Source organism: Lichenostomus cassidix, chromosome 3 (assembly GCF_008360975.1).
Source record: "Lichenostomus cassidix isolate B80296 chromosome 3, HeHo_3.0, whole genome shotgun sequence".
In the NCBI taxonomy this organism is placed as follows: Eukaryota; Metazoa; Chordata; class Aves; order Passeriformes; family Meliphagidae; genus Lichenostomus; species Lichenostomus cassidix.
The window spans coordinates 56927564-56941517 of NC_139483.1; the positions used below are offsets into that span (position 1 = coordinate 56927564).

General features: G+C 37.3%; 1 protein-coding gene across 15 annotated transcripts in view; it reads right to left on the minus strand.

Annotated features, from left to right (window-relative positions):
• Window positions 1-233: 233 nt before the first annotated feature.
• The window catches only part of EYA4 (EYA transcriptional coactivator and phosphatase 4), a 143282-nt gene continuing 129561 nt past the window's right edge, over window positions 234-13954 (minus strand). For 11 of the 15 annotated variants that reach the window (XM_085055916.1, XM_085055909.1, XM_085055912.1 and 8 more), the window contains 6 exons: window positions 11639-11697; window positions 11362-11522; window positions 9128-9242; window positions 7233-7354; window positions 5823-5923; window positions 234-4215 (listed from right to left, as the gene is read on the minus strand). In XM_085055916.1, the coding sequence (XP_084912042.1) occupies window positions 4135-4215; window positions 5823-5923; window positions 7233-7354; window positions 9128-9242; window positions 11362-11522; window positions 11639-11697 (639 nt within the window). In that variant the 3' untranslated portion in view covers window positions 234-4134. Of the gene's footprint in view, window positions 4216-5822; window positions 5924-5962; window positions 6064-7232; window positions 7355-9127; window positions 9243-11361; window positions 11523-11638; window positions 11698-13954 lie in introns of all 15 variants that reach the window. The other 4 variants (XM_085055917.1, XM_085055910.1, XM_085055914.1 and 1 more) reach the window with 1 other exon arrangement.

The window sequence follows — 13954 nt, forward strand, 5'->3', positions numbered from 1 at the left end:
GCTCTTGGTGAGGAAGCCTTGGTGCAGAGCAGGAGGGATTCTCTCTACAGGTTGCACCCCACAAAGAATCCACAGGTGAGCCACACTGTACCAGAGCAGCTACATGGCTCAGGGCTGCTCCAGGCATGAAGGACAAGGGCAGTGTGGGAGTCAAGAGTCCCAGCTCACCCTTGGCTCCTGTAAGAGACACTGCGTGCGGAGGGTTTCAACCACAAACCAAACAACTTACAACATTGTATAGTGCAGAAAATGACACTTCCAAGTGTATTTATTGAGAAATAGTAAAGATGTACATAATTTTACAAGCTTTTGATTTTAATTTACATTTTTCTTAAATTAGGTAGGCCCTAATAAACTATAATCTGCTAATACATGACAGAGACCCTTGGCTTCAAATCTCCAAAATGCTGCTATTGCTGGGATTTTGGCTTATGTCACTTCAGCTCCTCTTCAGAGATACTAAATACCATATTCGTTTACAGCATATGCCTGGTGTCAATCATATAAAGCAGATGACTTTGAAACTGAAACCCTGGATCTGGATACAACCTCACTGCTATGACCTGGACTTCCTATCATGGGTCAAGTCTGTATTCTCCATGAACTCTGCAATTCCAATGGGATACAAGATTTCATCTGCCCCAAGATGAAGTGTGCTTGAATAGGGGACTTCAATTTGGCCTCATCTCCCTTGCCAATGCTTACACTGGAACACACTCTGCATCTGCTTCAGATGCAAACACTGCTGCTCACACTGGATTCTAATGAAAACAGATCTGGGAGCTTGTTGCTACCTATATCTTTGTGCACAATCTCCACAGACATCTAAAAATAAGCATGTTTTTTAGTTTCTTTCTGCCCTCCTTTACTGAACTGCACAGTTATGTTGAAGATATTATCCCATTACTGCAATCACACAGCATTTCTAATTTGCAAGCTGACTACTCAAATGCCCAATGACTGTTCAAGTTCTGCACTGAGAACTGCTGGAGTATCAGCAAAAGGCATTTTATTCTATATTTTATTTGCCCAAAATACTTCCAAACATGACCTTGTGCTCAATCTTCGTTGTTGAGGAGAGGCTGAAGGGAAGGTAGTTTCTGATTAATATGCTTCTGAATTAAAATGCACTCCATGTCAAAGTGCCCAACCTTCAATTTAATCTCCTTAGGCCCATCTGGAACAGTCTGGCGTGACTGTCTCTGCCTTGGTTATTTTCTCCTCTGTATTGTTCATGCAGGAAAATATATCAGACTAATTTCTCTCTACAAGGCACGCATCTATTACACACTTTTATTAAAGATATATAGCAATGTTTACTTAGCAGAGAGTATTCATGCTCTGAAATTTTGTTTTAAAGTTTTAAAAGCAAAGGCTTTTGAGCTACATCCTTAAATTTTCTTCGGATGCATGTTTTTGTGGATTACTTGTCTTTACAATTATCTTCTGCTATGGTAGCACACAGAACCTTGTCATGCTCTGTAAAACTCCCCTCCTTTTGCCTCCGTATCCTCTCTAAAAGTCCATATAATTATTGAGCCATATCTGCCACAGAAAGCTAAGCACAACTCCAATGAAGGCACTGCAAACCTTTTATAAGAACCAATGTCTGTTGCTGGGCTACTTTTTGCTCTTACATCTGATTAGGAAAAGAACACTGAAAAGCTGAACAAATAACTTGAGAAATAATATTGCTTCATGCATTTAAATAACACTATGACTCGTCAAAAAAAAAAGCAGAAGAAAAAAGTTAGTTCATCATACAAATTTTTTGTTTTATCATGTCTTTTACATTGAGATTTTTATGCAATGCTGGAACTTCAGAAGGGCTTCAAACTTCTTTCCCATTCCAGTAGAAACACTTTTTTTTCTTCCTACCTGAAAAACTACAAAAAGCCATACTATGGCTTTTTATGACAAATGTATTTACTGAAAATATAAAGAAAGTATGCATAATTTTTACTTTTTGGACACACAAATCTATCACCCAAATATCTAGTCTAGAGTGATTTCACATGTGGCAAATCTCATGTGATGGCTTTAAACTGCCCAATGATAAAAAATTGTTAGTTTGTTGTGGTGGCTTGTATATCCAATTCCAACACAGCAAAGGAATCCCATTTTTATGAATTTATGGAGGAGCTTTGCCTTGGACTTGTAGTGGCTCCAGGCTTTCACCTACCAAATATCTTTCTTAAAAGCTCACCAAAGTTTAAATGGACAAAGTTACTACGTGGTAACTGTGACATATGATGGCTTCAGAGCACAGAGAGGGAAGATTTTCACCTCAGTGCTGAGTACTGTGCTTGTGCAGACATCCTGGAGTTTGCCTTTAACCTTCAAATACCTCTTCAGACAGTCAGTACACATTCAACATCAGGTGTCTCCACATACAGTGTTAAAAATCAAAAAAGCAGTTTCCATGTTCTGCCATGAGAGACAAACCACTTGCTGCTGTTTCAGAGTGCTCAAGCTCCACGTGGGGCATTGAGGGCCCTGTGTGCAATATGGATCTTGCTCATTTTCCATAGCTGAAAGGTAGCTTGTTCAAAACTTGCAAGATGATTATCGCTGTATGGACCATAACTTTTAACAGAAATTATGAAAGTTAAGGTGATATATTTCTAAATGTTTCTTCACAAAAATCACCTCCTTATCCTCTCTGCAGATGCCTGACATGCTATTGAAATTTCTGATTCAAAACCTTTAGGGTTTTGTCCTGTGTAATACTGTTGAGCAATCAAAAATGGATGAGAAAAATCACGCTGACCCAAAACAAAATACATGAAAATGTGGAACAGAACGGAAAAGCTACCAAAATGCCGTTTTCTTTACTGAAGCGGACTATTCTCCTGAAAGGGTTGATGTCATCAAGCCAGCAATGTCAGCAGCTTGTGTTGATCCTGAATATGGTAAATGTAGCATCATTTCCACATCTGACTGATGAGAGCATCTTTAGCAATTTTTCATTCCTAATGAACTTGTGTTTTATTCCCCATCTGGGCTTAACTCCATTTTCACCTTCTAGTAATGCTACCTGAACACTTTGTCTGCTGGGTGGAACTTTGTTCTTTTACACACAGCAGCTGCACTCACCGTACAGCTTTCAGTGGACTTGGTAATTAATGAATATGGCTCTTAGTTCTCTTGTTACAGAATCAAGAAATGATGCCGAAGGTGTTAAACACTATTTCTTTTTTTTTTACCTTTCAAGGTAGCGGTCCCCAGTATCAACCTCCCAATATATTCTTAACTTTTTCAAAAAATCAGTGGAATTATTCAGAATCCAAATAAAAACACAAACTTTCCTTTATTATTTTTTCTTACTGCAACAAATACTTAAATTCTTTGGTGCAGCCCTGCTCTTTGATTTCTTTGAATTTCAAATTTGGTCATGTCAAAAATTATCACAAAGGTTTTTGTTGTTTATCTACATAGTTTTTAACCAAAATTACATTATAACACACGAACACAGTCTTCTCTTTAAGGCACAACACATCATTATGCACATTCTGTTTGCCAAACTTATAAAAGAGACAATATCATATAACCCTTTCCCTCCCCTGCCCACCCCCAAAAGAAAGAAAAATTGCATCCACTTCCAAAATCAGCTGCTAATAAAGTCACAGTAAATTATTTTCATCAATAATTTACACAAATTACAGGTCTAGACAGGATTGTCATTATACAGTCTGAGTGCATTCCAATTCAGATTTTCTGGGTTAGGTAGGCTAAAGTCTGGTTCAAACCTCAGTGCTGAGAATATATCCCATTTTGAGGAATGTTGTTGAACACCACCTTGTTGGCTGGGAAACGCGTTTTGGTGCTTTGCCAGTTCGAGTCCTTTGTTCACTCCTGTCAGGGCTCACTTGGTGTGTACCAGCAACCTCCACAGTTTTGATTCATTTTAAAACGTTGCATATATAAGACCATAGAGCTTCCTTACGTAGCACTAATGTTTTAACTTCATTCAGCAATCTGAATTCTTCACTTTGGAATTTTTAATTCCAAATATTTCTTCCCTTCTTAAGACAATTCATATGTGTAAAGCCAGAGGCATTGAATCACACATAAAAATTCAGTGTACTTGAAATATATATATATAAAAAAAGGATCGCCAACTTTAGAACACAGTTACAAATACTCTAGTTCCAGTGCTTGATGGAGAGCCAAGAGGTCCGAATGACTGGATATCCTCCAGAAAGGCATGTTGTGCTGCGTTTGTCAGAGGAGGGAAAAGGTCAGGAAAGATGAACATCGTGACACAGGGCGGTATATGACATATGAGGAGAGTTAGAGATTACCACCACCTATTTTACATCACTGTGTTTCTGGACTGATTTTTGCTATTGAAGTACTGACAAAAATCAGACCCAAACAGATCTGAGCACAGCAGATCAACTGAAGTTAAAATAATTAGATGACAGCCGTTCTTAATAGTTTCTTTGGGAAAAAGGTTGTTACTTAGTAAGAGCTACTTACTTATTGTTAGCATGCAAGCCCATACAAAGGAGCAATAGGAAATCCTTTGCTGCTCCACTTACTTGACTGCAAAACACTGAATGATTGTTTCAAGGCCTATAAGATTTCCATTAAAAGATGCTTCTCACTCAACACTTCAAAACAGAACTGAATTACATTTTTTCTCCATCCAGGGGGAGAAAGAAATCTCTTTGGATAAGAAAATAACACATTTCTAGCTTGAGAAGAGATAATTTTTTTTCACAAAGCATCAGTGTCTGTTAGAGATGCAGATATATGCACCATTCTCCTTCAACAATTCATCAGAATAGAAAAAGTCCCACATTTCCATGTTGTGTTTAGATCTACTTGTAATGTGCTATATTCATCCATCTCTCTGAATTCTACATCTATCCATGCAATATAGCCAATGTTAAGGAAAAAGCATGCCAAACCAGAAAGCACACAATCCAACCACCATCGTTTAGCAAAAATTATAAAGGACCCATCACCAGTACTGTACCTATATTAAGGAACCATTTGGAATGAGCATTTTGGTTATTTCCATTTTGTTTTCACTCCAACTACAAAGCTAAGAGCATGCTTTATTTCGCTACTCCTAGCACACCTATGTTTACACAATTTGTCCTGTACAGGCATTGTGAAGCAAAAAAATTCAGTTTCTGCACACTTCCAGGGGTTATACTGGGAAGTATGGGACAAACTACTAAATTGATCTGTTTCTGAGCAATAAAAAACTTTTCTGCTGAAAATGGACTTGAATTATCATCATAAGAAAATTAAAAAACAGCTCTATTTTTGAAATACAGATTTGGTGCAGAATCTCAATGTTGTGTTCTTTTTTCTTTAGTAGATATGCCTTTCTTGAAGCAAATTTTATTTTTGCCACATATGCTCCAGTAAACTATGGATCTTCATCTATCTTAGCAAAAAAATTTGCACAATCCTTTAGATGTTTTCCACATTCTCTGGAAGACTTCTCTTGAAACATCCCCAATTTCAGCATTTAAAGAAAAACACCACCCAACTATCACGTCACAGCCTTTTCTATTTCTTTTTTTACTTTGCTTGACGTTTTTCAAATATTTTTGCTGCAATATTTTTCCATCTGTTTTAAAAATCATTTTGTGGGATTTTTTTTTCTTTCCCAAGTGAAGTGAAGCAAATGCTAGAATCCAAATGGTTCATTTTACTCTAAGTGTTGATCTCATCATGCTCTTGTTGCCTTGCATCTCTGGACTGAAATTATTGGTCATTCTGTGCAACACTGACAGAAATGCAAACAGAAAGGCTTGCATTAGTAGCTATGTATCACACCAACATTTCAGAAGACAGGTTACCTTTTTTGCTGCCTGTTCTTCTTCTACACCATCCCCAATTACAACATATACTACTTTTCTGCCAAACCTTTGCATTATTCGTTCAAAGCAACTTTCTTTTCCTGGAAGATAAATGAGATAAGAGTTCAGAGTGAAGTTACCTGATTAGCTGCATGTTCCTCATCTCGGCCATCTCCAATCACAACATAAGTTATGTTAGTGCCAAATCTGGACACTATACGCTCAAAACAGCTCTCTTTGCCTGAAAAACAATGCACTACTTATTCAAGCTATCAAGTGAGTTATGGTGAAGCCTTAAAAAGGATTTTTTGCAGTGGTAAGACATTGCTACTACTACTTTTAAAAAGTTCCCAGCTTCGGGATTTAGAGCCAAATCTGGTAAGAAGCAATGGGTGACCTTAGTGACACCAAGATGCTTCAGGTAAAACGAGATCTCTTAATCATTACAAGAAATCCACTAAGATAAAGGAATTAGCAGCACTGCAAAAACGAATAGGTTAGTGAACGAATGATTGAATTTAAGTATTTCCTTATGACTGTAATAATATTCTTACAAGGAAAGCAGAAATTTGAATTCTAATATATCTGCAATAAGGAATGATGTAGCAATGAAAAAATTAAATTAAACGATGACTGAGGTAATAGTTTTTCCTGACACTACTAGAATATGCACTGCTTTTTCCCTTGTGAAAATAATTTAGGAATCATATTGCAATGAATTTATCAATGAAGTATCCCACAGCATGCTATAAAGGTTGTCATAGTTATAGAAATGAAGCATTCTTGAATTGATGATTGGTAGATCACAAAGTCTGCCAAATTATCAGTCACTGTACACTGTGTCACCTTCTACAGGAATGACAGCTTGTTTTGGCTTACAATTTTGGATGCAATTTCCAGAAACCATACCTTTCCAACCACAACACACGAAAGGCACGCAGTTATGAAGACAATGGGGAATTGCCCTTTTGCTATCCAGCAATACAGGTTCTGTTACTAACAGTTGTCACTGCAATCACTGACATACTATGCCCTGGGAAAATGTTTGTGAAGCTGTGGCCCAGCTTGCATAGAGCTGAAGGTCTGAGCAGAGGCTAATTTAACAGATCTTGTGCTCAGATTTGGATTCATAAAATGCTTTCTTCATTCTTTTCTGCAAGTTTTTTGTTTGCTGTACCATACTGAGGAGTTTCTGAGACTTTTGCTCAGCATTTTTATTCCTTTAGGCATCATTGAAAATCAGGTGAATTTGGAATTCTTTGACATAAACACATCTGAACATATGCAATAGCTAAATTTTATAACTGAAACTGCTAAGTGTCAGGGAAGTGTTTTGGAATCCATTCATTTCTGGCAAAAAAATATGGTAATGTAGTATATTCAGAATGGATGAAAGAGTAATTTTCTTACCTATTTTAGTTGCACTGTAAATATTTTCAATAGGAAAAGCTCCTCCTAAACTGTATAGTAGAACTTTTGCAAGTGCTGGGATAAGCTGGGTCGTTGTTACCAACACATTTACACAATTACTCCTAAAATGAGAGAAATAGTTTAAGTTTAAATAGTTTAAAAACAATACCCAAATGCTGATGAGGTGAACCAGCTGTGGAGAGCATATTAAGGATTCCTCAACATTTACTTTCACTCACACAGTAGAGCTGCTCAGCACCATCACTCACAGAAAATGTACATAAAACCTCTGGCAAAATCCTTTAAAAAATATGTAGACCTGATTTGTAGGAAATATTCTGCAGTGGTTTACATAAAACAGGTCCTTGAAGATGGGTCTACTAAAATACAGACATTTAAGACCACCAACTACCTCCAAAACAAGGCATGTGAATGCTTTGAAAACATAATTTTCATGCTGGCAATTAATTGTCAGTATCCACCAGCAAAATAAAAGAGTGAAGAGAACTTGAAAACATTATTACTCTTTTATTCAGGGGAAAATAAACAGCTAATACACATTTCTCCATAATGGCAGCTCTTTCTTCATGTTTCAAGAGTAAGAATAATTCTGAAAAGATGGAGAGATAAGAATGATCATGTTAATAAACTAGCTTTGAACGGTGAGGATCAAAATTTGAATGGAGAAGTGCTGGCCAGAGAATTGCGAGCTGAGTTACTTTAGGCACTCACAGGCTGGAATGTGAGCATGACCATGATGTGGACATGGAGTTGAGAGTAAATACTTGTGATTTTTCTTTCTGGCATTTCCACAAATTCCAAGCAAGACCCTAGGCTATTTTCAATTTAATGTATCTCAATTTCCTGTCAGTAACACATGAGTAATGTTTAGTTACCACAGGTAGCTTCAGAAGATTTGTAATTGTTTATAGTTCTTCGAAGACATGACAAAAGATAATAATTTAACAATCCCAACTGAATGGTAACAGTTTTCCAGACTCACCCACCAATACTCAACTAGCCTTCACTACCAAATGTCTCTTTAAAGACTAACAATTCAGAAAGAAATGCAGAGCTAACCACAACAGCTTACACAAATTTGTGACTTTTTTTTCCTCCCTAAGTGCTTAAGACACTGTTAAATAAACAACAATTAAGAGATAAGCATATTGCAAAAATTGTTATGTTGGAATTGAGGTTTTCATGTCTTTCCAAATTTGTTCCTCCCACCTGACATTGAGTCTTTTCCCAGACATGTTCAGAAAGCAAGATGACTTAATGTTTTTCTTTTTTGTGGTTTAAAACCAGGGTTTTAAAGGATTTCTGGTAAGATACATATTGCATGGCTGACTAAGAAGCAGTAGGGTTCACAATTCTATTGTTTCAGACGAGAAATACATTTTATGTCTCATTATTGGGAACCCAGACTTTTAACTCAGTTAAAAGAGATTTTCCTCTTTTGAAAACGAAAGATATGTACTAAGGTATACTGATTTGCTTGGAAGGTCAGAAGAAAAATGTCCTTGTGTTCTGGTATCTATACAGGACTTAGGTAACACTGTGAACAGGCAGAAACATTGAAGGACAGAACAGAGAGCTGTGGAGTTCAGAGAATGCTGTCCACAAGATAATAAATTAACAGCTGTCTCAGAATTCTACAATACCCTTTCTGTGTACACACATTTTTAGAAGACATTTCCTACTATCTTTAGTAAATGATGGGATCACTGAAAATGAAGTCACTTTCCACATTTTCTGTGTCCTATTCAAAACTCATTTAGACTTGTTCTGTTCTTTAAAGGCACTAATTTATTGTAACCTAAAATGTAAAAAAAATTAAATCTATTACATGTCCAAAACGAGAAACTTTTTTTACAGAAGACTCAGATACATACCTTGTGCTGATAATTGATAATGATTTAAGTGCATTTGTTAGCCAGGAGTCTGTCAGAGCTTCAATCTCTGCTCTTAATTGCAACCATGCATCTCTTTTAGCGGGACCCAGGAGTCCTTTTATATAAAAAAGCAAGAAAAAATAGAATTAAATTAGGTATGAGATGTAATACATAAGGGTTTATGATCATTGTTTCTATTTTAAATTCCACTACAACTTGAAGAAATATCAAAGAGAAAATCTATTGTCTTCAATGATCATTAAATCATTGGTTTTATTTGTACTTCCCTGTATCAAGCAGTGTCAGATACTATTTCAGATTAGTTAGATTTTTTTGTATATATTCAAGTTGCTTTACTGCATTTCAAAGCATACCTTTCAGAAACATGTATTTTTTAAACCAGCTCCTCCCACCTATGCTTCTCCCAAATTATCAGAGACAGTGACAAGGAGATCCATGCCATTGGATTCATAGGTGAAGATGGTCACAAAAGAAGATACTTTAGAATAAACTGGCCTTTGCAATACCTGCCTGTTTGAAACTGCCCTGCTTATGACTCTGCACATAGGTGTGAACCTCAGGTTACACATGTGGAAATATATTTGTTTGTTGATGGCTTTCTCTTCATGTCCTATTGTAGTTGGTTACTTTCACAGCATTTACAGCCTGAAATTGCTGCACATCTTATGCTCTCATATCTCAGTTAGTCTTTAAAAGTTAGTCCTCAAAATCTCTTTTTTGGATATAAATTGTCAGAGATTTAACAATACCCAGCCTATTGAATGTTGAGACATAAATTTGTTGGAACCAAGATATTTTAAACACAGATTTGGTCCTGGAAGAGGAGGGAAATAGGCTTCCTGACCTTTAGTATCCCTCTTCTCTTTCACACCCTATGTTCCCAACAAGTGGTGATGTCTGGCTTCAAAAATCGCAAATGAAGCAACCTTAAAATATATAGATTTATCTTGCCTTCTGATGCCTTCTTGCAGCTATTTTGAAATAAACAGACACATATGTGCTAAGAAGACTATTAAAAAGGCCAAGAAGTGGAGGATAAGAGAAGAAACTTGCCTGCTAAGGATGGCTTATGTTTCAGGTGCAGAATATTTGGGAGACCATAAAAACCTTAATCCAGTGCACCACATATCTGCACTCTGCCTTTGCAACATTTTGCTCCGCTCAGTGTGTTTCCCTGTGCTGTGCTCTTGGACTTGTGCTCTTATCAGTGCTAAAGGTTTTATGAAATGCAGCAGCTTTAGAATCTCACATGTATTAGCAGATATAAGAAAGCCCAGTTAATTTTTGGTTAATAGTGTTTCAGGAATTATTAATATATAAAAACTCTATTTACAACAGCAATGAAGGGCAAGGTAGGGCAAGTGAAAGTCAGCCCTCTACTACCACCCTTTGGTCCTATTGCTTCATCCTGTGGTGAGGAAAGACTGAACTAAGAGTGCAAATACGTGACTGAATTACTGAAGACTTTTAATATTCCCTATTCTCACAGTCTCTTGTTGAGGGGGTCAGCTGACACATTCCCGTCCTCAGAAAAGGGCTGTCTGTCTCTGCAAGTCACACAGCACTCTCCAGAACAGATTCTTTTGGTCCTGCTGCTCGATTACCTACAAACTGCAGGTGCAGCCATGAGCAAGTCCAGGAACTGAAACACTAACAGGAAAGCTCTTGTCCCTGTGAGACTCAGACTTATCGAGGACACAGCTGTGTAAGTAAAGCTGTAAAATACAGTGGCAATGAAAGAGGTGAGTGGCATGGCAGTGATAAAATCTTCCTGCATCTACTGGTGAAAACATACTAGCAGGTATCTAGCAGTGAGTTTAGCAGACAGTGCTGTTACCAACCAGATCATGACAATGTAGGATGGAAATGGCCATCCACAACCAATCTGTGCTGTGGAAACTATACAACATCTTTCCTAGAACAACAGCATTTTTGAGGCAAAGTAGTTCAGCCAATCAAGTGAGGTAAGAATAGCTGGGTCTAAAGGAGGAAAATGGGCTCTGTGGAAGCTAAAGGGAAGCTTGCTTTGTTTTCCCAACTGTATTTCTCCTGCACAACAGCGTGTGGCTTTGCCATTACAGTTGGTAGCTTTCAACAGCTTGTGGTCCAGTCACATCACTTTCCATTCCCAGGCTCACATCCTGGGTGGGAGTTCATCACCATGCAGCTTAGAGTGACCAGCATTCAAAGTTGTTTCTGACAGCTGAACTCACCTCCTATGTTGTTCTTGTAAGTATTATACAACTCTTTTACTCTTCTGTAACGGAAAGCCAGCTTCCTCATCCAGTCAACCCCTCCTCTTACACCTGTTGGCAGACAAAGGTTTGCACTACTTGCAGCTGCATGGAAGCCATCAGTTGCAAAACTGTAGGTACTGCAAACACCCAAAATACAGTAAAAATAAATACAATGTATTCCTGTAAATGCTCAAATTATTTAATCTTTAAAAAAAGAAAAAAAAGAAAGGAGAAAAAATATGCTGTATCTTACCTTAGGTCTTGTCCATTATCATCAGAAGAAACATCATCTATATGAACTTGATCACACTCCTGTTGGAAAAGAAGGAAAGCAAACCCAAATGACAAATTTATCTTACAACAGAGTGCAATCACCATTCCTGGAAGTGTTCAAAAGGCCCGTGGATGTGGCACTTGGGGATATGGTTTAGCAGTGAACACAGTGGGCTGGGATAATGGTTGAACTAGATGATATTAGAAGTCTTTTCCAACCCTAATGATTCTGTGCCCACCACAGGCTCAGTACAGATGAAGAAATTACCAGTGCAGGTCACTGACTACACCAGAAGATGGCAGCCTGTGCACACCCACAGCTTCCTATCACCATCAACATAGTAAAACCTTCAACTCCTACAGAGTTTACCTAAAACAGACCTTTAGAAAAGCAATATGCAATTTTGTTGTGATTTTAGAGTAAAATTATTTTAATTGTAAAGCCACTAAAATAGCCAGTCTCATTTATAGTCTCCCTAGTATGCCAATACTTGAAAATCACATAAACCTTATTTTCCAATTCCCTAGAAGCAATTAATGGTGAACTTCACTGGGCATAAAACTTATGTTAAGTAGTTTGGACACTTATCAGGCTTTTCTATTAATTTATGTGAGTGCCTTTGGCTGGAAAATCACATGTAATCAGCAATCCTACAGAACTTGATTACTTCCTGACTGTGGAAGGGGTGGAAGCAACTCAAGGGAACTGGGGTATATTGGAAAAATTAATTCCCATCCAAGATGGTTTTATAATTGGACAGCTATCAAACATCCTTATCTACACAGTGGTTACAGCACAAAGATAAGAAAATAAGGGGAAAGCAAAAGTAAATATGTAAGTCAAACCACCATGCATCTTATCACTGTTTTCTGTAGTTGCTTGAACTAACATCTTAACCCAAAGACACACCTAAAATTCTGCGTCCACTTAAGTCAGCACTTAATTCAGGCTCTCTGTGACATGTAGGAGTATGCAGTTCTAAGTTTCCAGTCTTTGTCTCATAATAGTGGTAAATTGTACAGATAAAGGATAAATCTGAACAGAGGAGTGATTTCCAAATATGCAAGCAACAAGCTCCTAGAGTGTGAATTTGAGGAATTACTATTTTATCTTTCTGCTTTGTTTGCTTTGCAATGACCAAAAACTTAACATACTTTTACTTGCATGAAGTTGTTAAAAAAAGGGCAATTTTGTGTAAAACAAGTGTACACAATTTAATTTTCAAATACATAATTTCATTTCATCATACAAGCTATCATAATTTAAAATATTGGGTCAAAGCTAAAAGAATGAGTTGCCAAACTCTGCTCATGTGGCTTAATCCATTAAGACAGAATAACACAGCTGTGTTCAAGGAACAGAAATGATGCATTCTTCCCCTCGCTGGAGAAATAAAATTTTTTAGTTCTGTCTGAGATTATTTTGAGATGTAGAATATTTTAAAGAAGCTACTTTTGGATGTAAATAGCAGATGAAGAGAGAAAGTAAAGGGGAAGTGGCAGCTGAAATAAAAAAAATTAATTTCTTTATCCTTATTCATTATTTACACTCCAGAAAAAATGCAACTATGCTTCACCCAGTGTAGGACAGGAACTCAAAAGTCAGACAAAAAGCCCTGCTGGGAAAAATTCTGACTCTGTATTTTGCAATAGCTGGGCAGTATCTGGGTAGTATCTGGGTAATATCTGGGTAATACCTGGCTTCCTCATCATCATCACAGATTTCCGTGGAACTGGTGAAAATGTTAAGTTTAAAAGTTTAAAAATCATTCCTGTGGATTTGAAGGTGTACCAATTAAATTGAGGGCACACAAAAGCCTTGATGGATAAGGAGTGTCTGCTGCTGTTTGGGTTTTGTTAAGCCTTTCAGCTACATTGTTCCAGCCTTGAAAATTCTAGGTAACTGTTCTGCTGATAATTTCATTAAGTTAAATATGAGTGGGTGGCAAAGCTCAGCTGTTTACTTTTTTATTTTTTTGTCTCACAGTTTGTTCACTGAGATTCTGTGATTGACTCCAGGAACAGGAGGACTTGTCCCTGCAAGAAGGTTGTTAAGTACCTAGGAGATCAAACCCAACAGCACTCTCCAGCTTCCTCCTTTTCCCCCTTCCTCTTCTCCTCTGGATCCACAGGTCACCTCCTCTCCACATGCTGGCAGTACACATTTGCTGACCAACAAACAAGCTCATCTGCCCATCACTCCTTGTTTTATTTTATCTTGTTTTCTTGTTTACTTATCTGCTTCAACTAAAATGTTTGCCTTTCACAAATTAACTGACATGGTGTGAAAAAAACC